General features: G+C 40.0%; 1 protein-coding gene across 1 annotated transcript; it reads left to right on the top strand.

The window, feature by feature from the left end:
- Window positions 1-4,237: 4,237 nt before the first annotated feature.
- Window positions 4,238-12,850, top strand: LOC108696809 (phospholipase A2 inhibitor and Ly6/PLAUR domain-containing protein). Its single transcript, XM_018226465.2, has 6 exons — window positions 4,238-4,613; window positions 8,485-8,604; window positions 9,026-9,115; window positions 11,007-11,060; window positions 11,286-11,432; window positions 12,068-12,850. The coding sequence occupies exons 1-6, from the start codon at window positions 4,565-4,567 to the stop codon at window positions 12,301-12,303; spliced, it is 696 nt and encodes a 231-aa protein (XP_018081954.1). The 5' UTR covers window positions 4,238-4,564; the 3' UTR covers window positions 12,304-12,850.
- Window positions 12,851-18,467: the final 5,617 nt, after the last annotated feature.

Raw genomic sequence — 18,467 nt, 5'->3', positions numbered from 1 at the left:
ATCCTGCTTTAAAAAAAGAAAAGTCGCCAGTGTTTTTTTTTAAACTCTTTTTATTACTTTCCGGCATAAAGATATAAGGAGTTTGGTCAAAGGTGAATTTTCGAATAAAGAAAATTAGAATTTCCAGCTATTTTTTGTGTACTTCGACTAGAGAATAGTCCAAATTCGATTTGAATTTGAAAAAAATTCGGAAATTAAAATATCGAAATTTATCTTGTACTGTTTCTTTAAAAATTCGACTTCGACCATTCACCATCTAAAATCTGCCAAATTGCTGTTTTAGCCTATGGGGGACCTCCTAGAACCTATTTGGAGTCAATTGGTGGACTTTGAATTGTTTTTTTTTTGGGGGAAAAACTTTGATTCGAATTCGATTGAATGCGCTTTTACTTTGATTCGCTTGATTCAAATTTGGCTGAATACGGACCTATTCGATCGAAAACTGACCTATTTGGCAAAAAAAAATTTGAATTAATTTCGGTTGGTCTTTTTGAATTCGAAATTCGAAGTTTTTCCAATTTGAAATTCGACCCTTGATAAATATGCCCCATATTGTCACTGACATCAGAATTAGGAAGATGTAGCTTCGTTGAAGGTCTAAGGTGGTGATGGAAACTCTGGCGAAAGAGGTAGCGTTCAGTCACTTTTAAAGAGAGTCTGGTTGTTGAGAAGAACCAAGAGACATGGTAATCTGATAGGAGGGTGATTTAACTGTGCTGAGGACCCACATTTGGGAATTCTCTATAAAAAGAAGCCCAATTATATGGCTTTTACAAATGTTGCTTATATAGGACCCTCAGAAGCATTTCTGGGCCCCTCGCCTCTTTCAGATGCCGCATTGTTAGTGCTGTTGAGCTCTCTTAAATATGTAATTGAAAATCTTGAAGTTACCAGTAGCAGCTTTTTTTTAGCCACCCCTGGTATGTTTTGGGTAGCCGAGGATGAGTAGAGTATTACGGTGCTTTATTAGCAGGTTCATGCAGCCATTACACTTCAGTAGTCGCTTCAACTCTAATACTTTAAAACAGTCTAGAAAGTACACAGTATACACCTATGTGCACAGTGACACCTCCAGACCCTTTGTATAAACACCACACTACTGCCATCTGAGCTCACCTAATGGCAGCAAAGCCCCTGAGAACCTTTTTTGGATTTTTGTACCCACCTAGTACCAAAAGCTGCCCTTGTAGGATGGACACAAAAAGGTTAAAACACTATGTTGTGTGTAAAGTGCATTTTTCACCAGCCAATAGTTGGCTGAAGAGATTTTTGCTGTCAACGTTTTCAGGGTGTAATTACAACAAGTCTCCACCTTCTACAAAAGTTAAAATAAAAAATGGTGTGTGTTACAACTCCTGGCACCCTTGAAATATATAATGGCATCTGGCTAGATGGGACAACTTTTATTTATGTGGGAACAGTACATCCTTTACTAACTAAGCTAAATGTTCCTCACCTCTGAGCTATTAAAAAACGAATCTGCTACTTCCTAGCTGCCCTTAAGGGTAAGTCCATACTGGGCGTTTTGGGGAGATTTGGTAGCCTGGCGACTAATCGCCTCGTTTTTGCGGCAACCAATCTCCCTAAACGCCTTCCCTGACTCTGCACCGGCTTAAAATAAAAAAACGCCGGCGCTAATCACACAGCGTTTTTTCAGTTCAGCCGGCGCAGAGTGGGGGAAGTCGCCGCAAAATGAGCCGATTAGTCGCTAGGCGTCCAAATCTCCCCAAAACGTCCTGTGTGGCCTGACCCTTAAGGAGTTCTATAAATTTGATTACCGGCACATGGATTCTGAATGTTAAGCAACCTGCCTAAGAAAACACAAAACCAATGATGGTTAAAAAAGAATTTGATCTGATACTTGCAAAGGATCAACGTCAGCACAGATACAAGTCTATAAAATAACCTACAGGTCGGGATGGGTGCAGTGCAGTTGTGCTATATCCTGATTTATAAATTTGGGTTAGTAATGCTTAGATTAAAATTACACTCTTGGCTTTTTCAGCAACTTCTCCAAAAAAATTAGTTTGTTGTTTCCTGTAACGTAAAATAGAAAAATGTGTTACACATAAATGGGGCAGATTTATCAAAGGTTGAAGTGAAAATTTGAATTTAAAAAATTTGAATTTCGAGCAAATTTTTGTGTACTTCGACTAGGGAATAGGACAAATTCGATTCGAATTTGAAAAAAATTTGAAAATTAGAAATTTACTGTCTCTTTAAAAATGTGACCTCGACCATTCACCATCTAAAACCAGGCAAATTGCTGTTTTAGCCTATGGGAGACCTCCTAGAACCTACTTGGAGTCAATTGGTGGACTTTGAAAAATCGTTTTTTGGGGGGGAAAATGTTGAATCGTACATTTAAATGTGATATTACTTCGATTCAAATTCGATTGAAAACTGACCTATTCGATCAAAAGCGGACCTATTCTGCCAAAAAATATTTGATTTCATTTCAGTTGGTCTTTTTGAATTCAGATTTCCAAGTTTTTCACATTCAAAATTCGACCCTTGATAAATCTGCCCCCATTATGTTGGCAGCTGCCTGATACAGGTCTCATCTGCTAAAGTGGAATTATATTATATAGCCAACATTTTTGGCCAAAAACATCCAGACAAGTCCTCAGTTAGAAAACTTACCTCTGAGTTCCATAGTGTCTCCAGCAGCAATGTTATTATTATGTCATTATGATTATAAGTAATCAATGACTTACAAAATTTAGGCATATTTATTATAGGTTGAATTTCAAATTCATGTGAGTTTTTAAACTCTATTAAATGTGAATATGCTCGAAATTCTATTGGGGGGTTATTTAATTAAAAATATCTTAAACTCACACAAATTATACCGACTCGAAAACTTTAATCGAATTCAGCCAAACTAAAATTACAATTCAAATTGAGTTTGGATAATTTGCAATTTGAATTTGAGAGTTTTGACCATAAAAAAAATCTAAAAATTTAAATTTTCAATTTAACCCTTAATAAACCTGCCCCCGTGTGTTGGAGAGATCTGTTGGACTTTGGAAAAGTGGTGACACTTCTACTGGCATGATAAATGACATTTCATCATCTGAAAGTGTGATGACAAAGTCTGGATTGGTAGATGCCAGGAGAACCCTACCTGCCTGAATTTATAAAGTTGACCATAAAGTTTGGTGGAGGAGGAATAATGGTCTGGGTTGGTCCCCTAGATCGTTTGAAAGCACAATGAATTTCCCATGTACAAAGTAAGGTTTGTATAGAATGAATCAGCTGATGTGGAAATTGACTGGCCTGCCCTGATGTCCTGAACTCAACCAAACTTTGACTTTACAGGGTTTTAGGACAAACTGAACCAAACCGTGACTGTTTAGGGTTTTAGGACAAAAACTCGAAAAAATTAAGAGATTTGGAATAAAGCCAGAAAATTTCAAGCAATTTGAGAATAAGTCCAAAAAATTTGAGCAATTCAGGAAATAACACGAAAAATTCGAGTAATTCAGGAAAAAGCCCGAAAACTTTGAGCAATTCAGGAAAGAGCCCAAAAAATTTCAGCAATTCGGGGGTTTCACTGGATTTGATTGAGTTTTTCCATGATCCGATACAATTGAGTTTTCTTATTCAAAAATAAGCTAAAATTGGGCATGGGAGTTTGGTCTTTTATTTTTTTTTTTTACTAAAATATGAGATAATTTCGGATTTTAGTAAATAACCAAATAAATATCACAAAGGAAAATAAATAGTGAAAGCAATGTAGACCCCGTTAAGAAACTTGCTGCAGACTAGGGATGGGCGAATTTGACCCGTTTCGTTAAAAATTTGCCGCCGGCGAAATGTCGCAGACACCCATTAAAGTCTATAAAAAATATTTTTATCGCGCGGCAAAATTTTTTTTACACATGCTGCCATAGAAGTCTATGGGCGTCATTTCTGCAGCGAAACAAGGTGAAAAGATTCGCCCATCCCTACTGCAGACTACAGAGCCATCAGTAAAGCCATGATTCATGCATCTAAATGAAGTATCAGCAAGCTATTGAGGAAATGGAAAGCGCCTGCTTTTAAATGGATGAGGAAGGAGTAATAATCTGAAGGAATCCACGGAATGTGATACTCCAGACACGCATGAACATTACAATTCCCATAAGACAATATAACAGGGAGCGATGAAGGAAACAGGTTCTTATCTTTCATCATTAGCATGAATTTTATGGTCCTGACTTTTAAAATCAGACACACCCGTGCTGTACAGACTTATTAGCAATTCATTAACATGCAAAGTGCATGGCAGCAAGGGAACCAGTGCAGTCTGAAGCATGCAACTAAGAGATTTGCTTATTGACCAATATTGTCCCATTTGGAGAAATCATAAAGAATAGAAAAGGAATTTGTTTTTCTGGATACTCCCTGATATATTAAATGGGAAGTCCTGCTGCATGTCTAGATGTGATAGATAAATGTAGCATTGAGCTCCTACATATAAGTCAGATGTTCTGCTTGGAAAGTATTAGGAGTCTAATTGCCGTTGCATGTGAAAAAGAAGCTGTTTCTTATTCTTTGCTGATTTTGGTCTCTCCTTGCAATGTATTGGGTTTTCATCCTCTGTGTCCTCTCTTGCTTTGCTGGTTCAGGTTAGTTAATGCTGATAATTAGATCTTTTATTTAATGAAGAATTGAATCATGATGCTTGTTTCTCTGTAATTATGTTATTAGAAATATTGATCTGCCAGGCGTTGGTGCATAGGAGCTCCTCTAGCCACCAGATTCTTTGGCCTCCGTTCCCTTCCCCTGTAGCATCCCAACTTTAAATGGGGTCCCTTAGCTTATAACAAGATTACAGGTATGGAACCTGTTATCCAGAATGCTTGGGATTTCCGGATAAGGGGTCTGTAATTTGAATCTGCACTCAACTGAAAAAAAACATTTAAACATTACATAAACCCAATAGGCTGGTTTTGCTTCCAATAAGGATTATTTATATCTTAGCTGGGATCAAGTACAAGCTACTGTTTTATTACTACAGAGAAAGAGGAGATCATTTTTAAAAATGTTAATTATTTGATTAAAATAGAGCCCAAGGGAGATGGCATTTCTGTAATTCATAGCTTTCTGGATAATGGATCCCAGACCTGTACATGAAAACAAGTCCACAGCAGTGCTATTTTTCCAAGTCCCCAAATCATATCCTAGTTGACCTATAGTCTGAGGCCCCTTCGTCCACTTGGATTTGGAAGCAACATATTTAATGATGCATGCGTTGTCTAATGCAATTTGGTCATTGGAGAGAGGGTAAACTGTTCTTAAACAATGGTAAAATGGTAAATCTTTAGTCTAGTTAAGGAAATGATTTCTAATAATCCACTACTGAAACAATCTGTGTGTTGTAGAATTTTCACTGGAACCCCTTGGAAACATAGTTGTTGATGTTGCTTTAAACGGACATTAAACCCTACTGCACTGCTCAACCACACTTTACTCAGTTGTTGCTGGACTACAAATCTCAGCATAATTTAATATATTAACAAGGTTAAAGGAGAATTTAACAGTGATTTACAAAAAACCCTGCCTTACATTGACCCCCTCCCTGTTCCCCCCTACAGCCTAAGTGTTACCCCTGGTAAATTCCCCTAACTCTTTACTTACCCCTTGTTGCAGATTCAAGGCATCAGAGTTCACAGGCGCCATCTTCTTCTCTTCTGTAACCTTTGGGTCTTCTTCCGGTGCTTTGGCAATTTCTGTGACTTTTGGCAAATGCGCAGTTGTTTTTGCGAAACGTAAGATTGCCCCAGCAGCGAATGTGCGGTTACCGAAAAAAGAAGATGGTGACCGTGAACTCTGATGCGCTGAATATGCACTGATGGGTAGGTAAAGATTTAGGGGCATTTAATGGGGGCAACACCTAGGCTGGGGGGAGCAGGGAGGGGGTAGGGTTTTTTTAATTAAGGGTTTAGTTCTCCTTTAAGGCATTCTGGGAGCTGAACTCCAGCAACATTAGGGGTGTATACTTAAAGCAATATTGCATTTCTTCAGGACTGGCAGCAGAAGCATTAGGGCTCTTACTGACGAGCGGTTGAAGCTGCGCTCCCCTGCGTTCCGTTTTTCTGCTTTCAGCCGCAGGGGAGTACAGGAATAGACGCATTCCGTTTTTTCCAATGGGGCTGTACTCACACAGGCGCCTGTGTGAGTACAGCCCCATTGGAAAAAACGGAATGCGTCTATTCCTGCGCTCCCCTGCGGCTGAACGCAGAAAAACGGAACGCAGGGGAGCGCAGCTTCAACCTCTCATCAGTAAGAGCCGTTATAATGCAAAATAATCCTCCAATGAAAATCCCAGCTGATCTGTATAAATCTGACTCCCTGTTCTTTGTTCCTGTAATTGGAGTTGGAAGCTTTAAGCCCAGTTTCCCATCACCGAACAAGTCTGTCCTTTATCCCCATGTTTAATTCCAGTGTAATATAATGACCCCAAAAATGGCACAATAATATCTGTATGTAAGATAAGAGCAAGATGGCTGACATAGTGCTGGGAATCAGCATTCTCATTGGTCGATTCTCTTGCATCTGTAATTAAGTTTTAGGTCAGTTAAATTCTCATTGGTGAATTGGTTTCCATGTGTAATTATTTTTTCTCAACTTCTACAAAGAACTAGGGGTGGCAGTGTGACAGTTTTATAGTTGGGTTTAGTGTCCCTTTAAGAGAAAAGTTGATACGTGGAGAAATGTAAAGTGTACGCTTCTGCCTTAACCCTGGAGGGAGTGGGGTTTTACACCCTTTTCACAGTTACTCAGTTAAAGGGGGTTCATAGAATCCTGTCTCCTGTAATTCAAAAGGGAACAAAATGTGTCTGTTTTCTATAACTCACAGACAGTAAACTAACCTTGTAAGTCTCCCTCCTACACAGAGTCCCTAACTATGTGCCGACTGGATAATTACTATAACAATTTATCTCTCTACAAGGTCAGTTTCGAAACCTCTTAAAAAGAATAGAAGAGAACTGCATTGTGTTCTTAAAGACACAATGACATTATAGGTTGAATGGATTATACTGTATATACAATTGTAATGGTTACAAGCACCAACCACTAAGTGATAAGACTAATTGCAATTTATTCTCTTTTCTCTGTTCAGTGTTAGGGGCACATTTACTTAGCTCGAGTGAAGGATTAGAATGAAAAATAGTTTGAATTTCGAAGTATTTTTTTGGGTACTTCGACCATCGAATTGGCTACTTCGAACTAAAAATCGTAGTACTGTCTCTTTAAAAAAAACTTCGACTAGCTACTTCGCCAGCTAAAACCTACCGAGCCCCATAGGCTTTCTAAGTAATTTCTGATTGAAGGAAAATCGTTCGATCGACCGAATGATTTTTCCTTCGATCGTTCAATCGAACGAAATGCGGTAAATCCTTCAATTTCAATATTCGAATTCCAAGGATTTTACTTCGATGGTCGAATATCGAACCCTCGATATTCGACCCATAGTAAATGTGCCCCAAAATGTTCGTTTCTATATTCGTTCCGATTGGTCCAGAGCCTCAGGGCAGACTGATCTCTATTCAGCATTTCCATGCAGTCGAATAAAAAAAGAAATAAAATCCACCATGTGGCAAACGTGTTTTGTAACGTCATCCCATAATGCCCACTAGTTTTCTATCGAGGTTGGCAAAAAACATAATTATAAATGCAAGAAATTTTACCAATGCGAATTCTACTGATCACAAACTTCGTTATAAATACAAAATAATTGACCAGTAAGAATTCAGATTCCCGGCACCATGTCAGACATCTTGTTGTTACCTTACATATAGATATATTTACTGGATGTCATGTTTTTTTCTTGTTGATATTATATTGGATTCAGACATGGGGATAAAGGACAGACTCGTTCAGTGCTGGGAAACTGGGCTTAAAGCTTCTAGCTAGTGATGGGCGAATTTGGGGTTTTCATTTTGCCGAAAAGTTCGGGGAAACGGCGACAGCTTCTTGTTTTTGAAGTTAGAAGTAGTGATGGGTGAATTTATTCGCCAGGGGTGAATTTGTGGTGAATTCCCTCGATTCCGTTTTTTGGACGCCGGCACAATTTCGGCAAAAAACAGAAACTAGCGTCCAAAAAAACGGACGCCGGCGGTTTCGCGAATTTATTCGCCGGTAGTGAATCCCGGGAATTCGCCGCAAATTTGCGATATAAATTTGCCCATCACTACTTCTAACTCCAATTACAGGAACAAAGAACAGGGAGTCAGATGGAATTCTCATTGGAGGATTATTTAGCATTTTAGTGCTGCTGCAGGCGCTGGAGTGCTGGGGGAAAGTTGAATTGTGCAATATTGCTTTAAGAATACAAACCTGATGTTTCTGGACTACAGCTCCCAGCATGCCTCAAGCTTCATTATAAGTTACATTATTCTGGGACTTGTAGTCCAGCAGCAACTTTTTGAGCAGTGCAGTGCAGCAGGGTTTGAACTAATGATGCCATTTGCTAATGCTTCCCTTACCTTTCAGGTTTCTGCCTGTCCTGTATACACTGTACCAGTAACAATGGCCTTACCTGCAGTGGAACTCCTAAGAACTGCACTGGTCTCTCTGTCTGTATGTCAACAGTTGCCCAGACCACAACCTACAGTAAGTACCATGGGTGCTGCATTTAATGATGCTAACAAAATGGCATTACTGCACAATATGTTGGCACTCTAAAAATACAAGTTATTATCCTTCATAATAATAATAATCATCATAACCAGTCTTGGCATTGTATAAGAACTTGATTCTGTGTTTTCATTTGGTGCAGAATGGTATAATAATCTTTATAGTGATGCAATTAAAAAAAAAAAAAAAATAAGAGGAACCTGAAAGTGATATTACTCCAAAGTTGTAAGTATAAATGAACAGGGATTCTTTTAACGAATGTGCAGTTGAAAGCAACTTTTATCAGTCCAACACTGTTCCCCTGTCTCTCTCTCTGCAGCTGGGACTAACCAGACCTGGGGAAGAAGGAAGCAGAGTTATTCCGGTTTTTTAAATTTTTCTGTGTTTTTCGTTCTAGCAAAACAAGTGGCAAATACATTCAAGAGAAACTGTGGAGAACCTCAAGATTGCAGTGCCGGGAGCTTGTCCAGTTACTTAATTACAACTGTAACCAACAGTAGAGATGTCGCGAACTGTTCGCCGGCGAACTTGTTCGCGCGAACATCGGGTGTTCGCGCTCGCCGGAAGTTCGCGAACGTCGCGCGACGTTCGCCATTTTGGGTTCGCCATTGTTGGCGCTTTTTTTTGCCCTCTCACCCCAGACCAGCAGGTACATGGCAGCCAATCAGGAAGCTCTCCCCTGGACCACTCCCCTTCCCTATAAAAACCGAAGCCCTGCAGCGTTTTTTCACTCTGCCTGTGTGTGCTGAAGAGATAGTGTAGGGAGAGAGCTGCTGCCTGTTAGTGATTTCAGGGACAGTTGAAAGTTTGCTGGCTAGTAATCGTTTTGATACTGCTCTGTTATTGGAGGGACAGAAGTCTGCAGGGGTTTGAGGGACATTTTAGCTTAGGTAGCTTTGCTGGCTAGTAATCTACCTTCTACTGCAGTGCTCTGTATGTAGCTGCAGTGGGCAGCTGTCCTGCTTCTGATCTCATCTGCTGACTGCTGCAATAACAGTAGTCCTTGTAAGGACTGCTTTTATTTATTTTTTTGTTGTTTTACTACTACTACTACTACTACTACTATAAGAGCCCAGTGCTATTAGTCTAGCAGTGTTGGGGAGTGGGACTGGTGTGCTAATCTGCTGCTCCTAGTAGTTCAGCAGCACCAACTTTAATTTTTTTTTTTAATATTCATTTTTTTTTTATTTTACTTTTTTTTATTTTACTACCGCTGTAGTAGTGTATAAGTTGACCTTTTAGGCATTATTTGCCCTGTAGGCATTATTTGCACACTGTTTTCTTCAACCCGCCATCGAGCTGTGTGACCTTGTTCACATTCTGTCTAAATATCCATAATATTACCGTCTCCAGAAAAAACACCGGAGTCACTTTTTTCAAGCAGCCATAATATATTTTACGTAATCCGTATCCACCGCTGTAGTAGTGTATACGTTGGCCTTGTAGGCATTATTTGCACACTGTTTTCTTCAACCCGCCATCGAGCTGTGTGACCTTGTTCACATTCTGTCTAAATATCCATAATATTACCGTCTCCAGAAAAAACACCGGAGTCACTTTTTTCAAGCAGCCATAATATATTTTACGTAATCCGTATCCACCGCTGTAGTAGTGTATACGTTGGCCTTGTAGGCATTATTTGCACACTGTTTTCTTCAACCCGCCATCGAGCTGTGTGACCTTGTTCACATTCTACAATGTCTACAAGGTCAACGTATGGCGAAAAATTACTATTTTCAGCATTTATATGGCATATTTTTTCTGGCAACTGTGCTTCAGTGGCTGCGTCCAAAAAAACTGGGCAAACAATGTCTACAAGGTCAACGTATGGCGAAAAATGACTATTTTCAGCATTTATATGGCATATTTTTTCTGGCAACTGTGCTTCAGTGGCTGCGTCCAAAAAAACTGGGCAAACAATGCCTACAAGGTCAACGTATGGCAGTTGTTTAAAGAGAACAGTAGATTACTAGCCAGCAAAGCTACCTAAGCTAAAATGTCCCTCAAATCCCTGCAGACTTCTGTCCCTCCAATACAGAGCAGTATCAAGCAGATTACTAGCCAGCAAACTTACTATCATCTGTCCCTGAAATCACTAACAGCTCTCCCCCTACACTATCTCTTCCAAGCACACACAGGCAGATTTTTCAGATACATTTTTGCCCTTGATCCCCCTCTGGCATGCCACTGTCCAGGTCGTTGCACCCTTTAAACAACTTTAAAATAATTTTTCTGGCCAGAAATGTCTTTTCTAGATGTTAAAGTTCGCCTTCCCATTGAAGTCTATGGGGTTCGCGAACCGTTCGCGAACCGCTCGCGTTTTTGCGCAAGTTCGCGAATATGTTCGCGAACTTTTTTTCCGACGTTCGCTACATCCCTAACCAACAGCACATGTTGCTTTAATGACTCCTGCACTCCCCCTACACCTACATGTAAGTATTGGCCTTCCAGGCATCTGCATCCTAATGTCCTTCATGCATTTTATGTGCATATGAAGGTGACCCTACATTTAAACCGATTAATAGATTTACACCCCCTTCTCTGCATCACCACGGAAAAATCACAAGAACCAAATGCAGCCAGTCCAACATCACCTATAGTATAATCTTGATGATGAATAGTCTTTGAACCCTCTCCTGTTTGTGTTCTTATTCCAGTGCCGACCTACAGATCAGAGACGAAGAATGGTGCCGTCTGTAAGACCTGTTTTGCACAGGATGAGAGGGAGTGTTTAAGATTTAACACCACAATGTGCACTGGATCCGAAACTTTTTGTGTTGAGTATGAAGTGAGGACCGAGGCAGGTGAGCAAAAATACTATGGGTAGCAATCACACAATTATTTACATTACCACATGTCCTTTGGAATTGCTTCTAGTCTAAAGACCTTTTTACATAAAGCTCAACACAAAAAAAGATATTTAAAGCCTTTCGAGTATTTTTTACTTTTTCTTACTCTCGTTATGCCCCCTCAGCCTTCTGTCATTCTTTTTTTTATTTTTTTATCCATTATACATGATACACAATATTCTCAAAACAGGGCAGAGATGAGTGATGTTCACCAAAGGAACCAATTGCTTGTGAGCAACATGTTGCTCACCAACCTCTTGGATGTTGCTCCCAGTGGCCTTCAAGCAGGTGCTTATTTTTTAATTCCAGGCTTGGAGGCAAGTTTTGGTTGCATAAAAACCAAGTTTACGGCCAAACAGAGCCTCTTGTAACTGTCAGTCCTTATAGGCACTGCCAATAGTCAATTACAACCCATAATACACACCCAGGTACTTTTTGCATGCCTGTGTTGCTCCTCAACTCTCTTTACAATTGAATGTGGCTCATAGATGAAAAAGGTTGGGGATACCAGTATTATACTGTAGATCACTGATGGGTTGGCCCAGAGCATATACAATATGGATTTGAGTCTGGCTTTCTGTATGTTGTAGGTACCACCATAGTTTGGGGCTGTTCCAGTGAAAACTTTTGTCACAATGAAGAGAGCAAGAAGTTTATAAACGATGACGACGAGGAGGAGGAGCTTGCCATCGTAATTGCAAAATGCTCAAGAAGTGAAGCCAATGTCCAGAGATTCCAAATAATCTACCTGTTGGCAACACTGCTGCTAGATTTACTGCTTCTACTTTTATCCTCTGAAATCCAGTCTAACAACATGACCAATTAGGGATTGTGATTTATGCATGAGTTTTAATATACAATTGGAGAGGTTTACTTTGGTATGCTTACCATTGTGAGCAGTCATATTATATTATTCACCCCCATATCTACTGTTCAAGAGTAAATCCATGTTGGAAGATTGCATAAACTGCCTTTGCCCAATTGGGACTCTCTTATTAATATGAATCCAATCTCCCCCACAGTTATCCATGGGCAGAGCTTAGGTACTCTGTGCATCAAGGTCTTGTGCTGCTTTGTTTCCCAATGCCATATATGTTTCCATGGGCCATAGGCTTTCATTTGTAGGGTAGTCCATTGGAGTTAAAGCATCTACTAATGGTCAAGTATGCAAGGAAGCTGGATTCGCCTACCCAATGTGCTTTCTATAAAAGTGGATTTACCCTTTAACAAATTCATATGCTCTGACTTGATTTATAGATGCCCTTGTTTATAACATTAATCACGCCTTTGCACTGAGGGTTGTGGATATTCGATACAAATGGGTCATTGTACTGTAAGGAAGTATTACACAGTTAATATAAAAATTAATAAACTATTTACTATTTTTATTATGTACAGTCTTTTCTAAAGAACTTTGGTTGCACTTGAAAGCGAAATCAGTCCGGTGTCTCTGAAGCTGCTTTATTGAAGCTGAAGTTCCATTATAAATAAGTGGCTAGTCACCCTGCGAGTCATGAAGTTCCTTTTTTTGTTGTAAATAAAGGAGCTGTAAAGCAACTCCTATAGATAAGCTCGAAGTCAACGGAGATCATCTAATCTGCAATAAAATATTCTTCTAATAAATCACACCTAGGTTTTTTTCATTTGGATCATTGAATTGTCAGAGGTTGTGACTTCTGGAAGTCATTAATTTTGTTCCCTAATGCAACGATAGCCAATAGATTCACTGAATCCTCCCCTCAGTTTAGAAATCGGTGTTTTAAAATGGGGATCTATGGGAAATGTCACTGCCATATTTTGGAGCTTTCTGGATAATGGATTCCCTACCTATATTTTTATTCACTAAGTGGGGTATATAGTTTTAAAAATCAGTCAGTGATTAGTTTGCAATTACATCTAATGAAGATCCTACAATAGGTAGAGGAAGAGATTATGGGGCTCAATATAGGTGCAACATAAGTCATGGTATTAAAGTTACAGTGTATTCTATAGGTCTAGGCACCAGTAGAAAAGCCTTATAGCAGAGTAGCCTGAAAGCTTCATGAGGACCATCTCCCAAAGATGCCTTCTTCCCCTATGTGTGTCTTTTGTTTTCAGATCTACAATACACAACTTCTCTCATGTTCCCACTTGCAGTTCCAAAGCTTTTCTCACGCTAAACTACAGCTACATTATTTTTATCCCTAGCTGGTGCACAATCATCTGGGGCTTTACTCCACTACACTCCATACACTACCATTACACCTCTTTGACCAGCTACTCTAACTAGCTACCATAGCTGCCCCATAGCTGGTATTCAAGGACTGAGTTACCCCTAGCTAGTTTAACCAAGGGCAGATTCATCCAGGCCTAGGTTGGTTGTACCTGCTTCATGGCTATGAAATGTTCAGAGGACAGTTTGACCTAAATTACATTAGTCTCCATTGCCTCATAGTGGTTAGAGTTAAACAGCACACAACAGGATCTGGAAACCAACCTCTGTTTGTTTGGGGGGTCACGTGTTACCCACTATATCTACAGTGAGGAATATTTTGATTACCCACTATATCTACATTGAAGTAAAAATTATTTTTCCATAGATACATCTGAAATCTAGTTAGGAATGCCTATATGTGTACATTTAGATACACAGCACATAATGCATCATGAGATCTTAACATCACTATACCTTAAGACTTCAGTGATCCCCAACCAGTGGCTTGTGAGCAACCAGTTGTTCAACAACCACTTGAATGTTGCTCCAAATGGCCTCAAAACAGTTGCTTAATTGTTAATAACAGGATTGGAGGCAAGTTTTGGTTTCCATAAAATCTAAGTATACTGCCAAACAGTCTCCTGTAGGCTGCCAGTCCACATGGGAGCTAACTAATGGCCAATCACAGCCTTAATTTGGCATCCCCATGGACTTTTTTCATGATTGTGTTGCTCCCCAACTCGTTTTACATTTGAATGTGGTTCAAAGGTAAAAGAAAAAAGTTGGGGACTCCAAGCTTAAATTATTTATAACAATGCTGTTCCTGGAGTGCCACAGAGGTGCCCTGTGAGACAACCAAAGTCCCATGTGAATAATTTATCTATCCCAGAAATATCAGAAGATTATATCAAATTGGCTAAATTCAACCCATTTTCCCATCCTGCTCCACATTAACAATGGCATTGCTCTTCAAACTCCCTGACACCCAGGCACTAGTACATTGCCCATTTTATGATGATTTACGAGTTCAGAGTCAACCAACAGAATCACATCACAGTAACAAACTGTTTCCTGAGTCATTTGTCAATTATTAGTCTCATCCCTCGGTTTGATTCTCACATGACATGGGCACTGTCCTCAAGATCTGTGAATCAGTTCATTATCTTTTAAAGGTATAATTATTACTAACTTTATAAAAGAAAGCCCATAATAAAGCTGGTGTGAATATTTCACTAAGTGTCAGAGGACCACAATTTATTACTTGATGAAAAACTTGGAATGAATTTTGTGTTGCTCTTGAATTTCTGTTTAACCACTGAATTTGAGCTGGGACTGTTTAGCTAAAAGGTACATACAGTCCCAGTGATTAGATTAATCTCTGGGAATGGACTGTGGGATAGCAGGTATAGTAGGGAGAGATGGTGCCTATAGTAACAGTGGATAATAGTCTCTGGGAAGGGAGTGTGACTGTGGGATAGCAGGTATAGTAGGGAGAGATGGTGTCTATAGTAACAGTGGATAATAGTCTCTGGGAAGGAAGTGTGACTGTGGGATAGCAGGTGTAGTAGAGATAGATGGTGTCTATAGTAACAGTGGGATAATAGTCTCTGGGAAGGGAGTGTGACTGTGGGATAGCAGGTATAGTAGGGAGAGATGGTGCCTATAGTAACAGTGGATAATAGTCTCTGGGAAGGAAGTGTGACTGTGGGATAGCAGGTATAGTAGGGATAGATGGTGTCTATAGTAACAGTGGGATAATAGTCTCTGGGAAGGGAGTGTGACTGTGGGATAGCAGGTATAGTAGGGAGAGATGGTGTCTATAGTAACAGTGGATAATAGTCTCTGGGAAGGGAGTGTGACTGTGGGATAGCAGGTATAGTAGGGAGAGATGGTGTCTATAGTAACAGTGGATAATAGTCTCTGGGAAGGGAGTGTGACTGTGGGATAGCAGGTATAGTAGGGAGAGATGGTGCCTATAGTAACAGTGGATAATAGTCTCTGGGAAGGGAGTGTGACTGTGGGATAGCAGGTATAGTAGGGAGAGATGGTGCCTATAGTAACAGTGGATAATAGTCTCTGGGAAGGGAGTGTGACTGTGGGATAGCAGGTATAGTAGGGAGAGATGGTGTCTATAGTAACAGTGGATAATAGTCTCTGGGAAGGGAGTGTGACTGTGGGATAGCAGCAGGGGCGCGCCGCCAGTGAGGCGAGCTGAGCCGCTCGCCTCAGGCGGCAGCGCCTGAAAGGATTCCAGGGGCGGCAAAAAGCCGCTCCTGCACCTTTAAGAGCCGAATTTCCGGTTTTTGAACCGGAAATTCGGCTGTACTATTGCGAGAGAGCGCAATTGCGCTCTCCGCAATAGTGTTTCTGCCTCCCCTCCCGACGCGTAAGTTGGTGAGGGGGGGCGGCATTGCAGGAGCCGCCTCAGGCGGCTCCTTAGTCAGAATCGCCGCTGGATAGCAGGTATAGTAGGGAGAGATGGTGCCTATAGTAACAGTGGATAATAGTCTCTGGGAAGGGAGTGTGACTGTGGGATAGCAGGTATAGTAGGGAGAGATGGTGCCTATAGTAACAGTGGGATAATAGTCTCTGGGAAGGGAGTGTGACTGTGGGATAGCAGGTATAGTAGGGAGAGATGGTGCCTATAGTAACAGTAGGGCTCTTTGAAAAGGCTGTACTTAGTGGGAAAAAACATGTGCTGGCAATTCTTTCAGCCCTGAACTATGCAAGATTTTAAACCTATAATAAAGTGTTTATAAATATTTTAGAAGATGATACAACAGAAAAGAACAAAGAAATGACAGATAAAACAACTACAAAGAGTTAACTTTCAGAAAGTAACATACTGTAGCTTTCACCAGTAAATTAATAAATACTGTATATAATTAGTGATGGGTGACAATTAATAGCGCCCATTGACTTTAATGCGCGTCGGAATTGTAGTCGGCGTCAAAAGATTTTGACGCCGCCTGAATTTTGACTGCAATTTCGAAAATGTATTCGCCCACGGCAAAACATGGAAAATTTGCCTATCACTATATATAATGAATCTCCATGCACAGGTATTTATTAAAACACTGTCTCAATACTGAAACTCGTGATCATTTTACAGATCTCTTACCAACATGTATCTTACAAAGGGCGTAACTGCAGAATCCACCCTGTTAGGATGAAAGAAGTGTGTATAGATAGTAGAGTAAGCATATTTAACAGCCTAATATTCTTTCGAAACCAACAGAATCAAGGAAGGTGCTGTAAGAACTCCAACATTTCAGTTCAGTAGGACTTAAAAGCTAAAGGAACCCAACCCTCCTCTGGTTCTCTCATGGTGTTTGCATGACCTCATTCTATGATGACATGATACAAATACCTATGAGCAGCAATGAGCGAAACTGCCCAAAATATTCCAGAAACTGCTGAAAATTCCATTGAATGGCAACATTTTTACACAGTGAAGGCAATGGGTGTTTTTTCTTACTCCAAATTCATAGGTAGTCAGCCGCAGGGGTTTTCTTGCACCAAATTCATTGAAGTCAATGAACGTTTTTACTCATGGCAAATGTATTGGATAAAATGTGTGTTTCTTCTAGCTCCAATTCCATTAAAGTCAGTGATAGTTTTTTCTTGCGTTTTTCATCACAAAACAAAACGTATGGCGATATCCTAGCACGGATTCCTACATTTCGCTGCAAATCCATATTAGGCAAAAAATGTGCTCATCACTACCTACAAGGTTTTACCTACAGTGGAGGATGAGCTCCATATTGTAGCTCCCACCCTTTTCAGCTATAGTCAGGTGATCCCAGTGGTGGCCAATAAAAGGGCAACCACGTTTGGGAGTTGTAACCTTGAAAGCAGCAAGTAAGTTGCAGGTAAAACTTAGTCCCTGTGTAAAATGTATAATGAAGCAATAGAATTCTTAATGAATCAGATGCAAGTTGAGTTGAGTTGACTTTGACGTAGTTGGCCAGCTAAAATATATTGCAATATATGGACAAACAATTCCTGTTTTGTTCAAAGGTAGTGATGGGCGAATTTGAGCCATTTTGCTTCGCCGAAAAATTAGCGAATTTTGCGCGAAATTCGCAAAACGGCGAAAAATTTGCAAAACGGCGCTCGTTTTTTCGAAAACATTTTTTTGACGCTGGCGAATTTTTGCCACGAATTTTCGCCGGTGTTTCGCGAATTTATTTGCTGGTGGCGAATCACGCAAATTCTCTGCGAATTCGCGCCTGGCGAATAAATTCGCCCATCACTATTCAAAGGGTAAGACATATTTAGTAGCTTAAGGCACAAAATGTCTCAATATCCTAAATATGTTGATAATGGGTTGCGTGCAGAGGACCTCTTGCATTTGTCTAGGTGGTAGTTTTAAAGAGAATCTACAATGAAAACTGAATACTATATGTTTCAGGGAGTTAAATGTTTTATTTTTCCTGCATAATTTATTTTATCAATATAGCTCTCACTTTAAGAGCAGTTTTGAAAAAAGAAGAGTAAAAATCGAAATATTTGCTCTCATTCACAAGATTTTCTCCTGGTCTAGGTGAAAATTAGTACGGTAATACAATGCTTGGTTTCAGCCTTTGGTTTCCTGTATACTTTTGGGTTATTGAAGGAATATATCACCCCTTGTAGCAAAACAGTTGTTGAGGTTAACGTTCTGCTTGCCCAAACAGCAAACTCCGCTTTTCTGGAGCTGCATTGCTGTTAGTCTCATTTGTCCACCATTTTGACAAATGTAGAGTATAAGAGGTGTTCTGGCAACACCTTAAAGAAAATAAATTTTTCCTTAA

Source organism: Xenopus laevis, chromosome 7L (genome assembly GCF_017654675.1).
Source record: "Xenopus laevis strain J_2021 chromosome 7L, Xenopus_laevis_v10.1, whole genome shotgun sequence".
In the NCBI taxonomy this organism is placed as follows: Eukaryota; Metazoa; Chordata; class Amphibia; order Anura; family Pipidae; genus Xenopus; species Xenopus laevis.
This window is presented reverse-complemented; position numbering and strand designations above follow the sequence as displayed.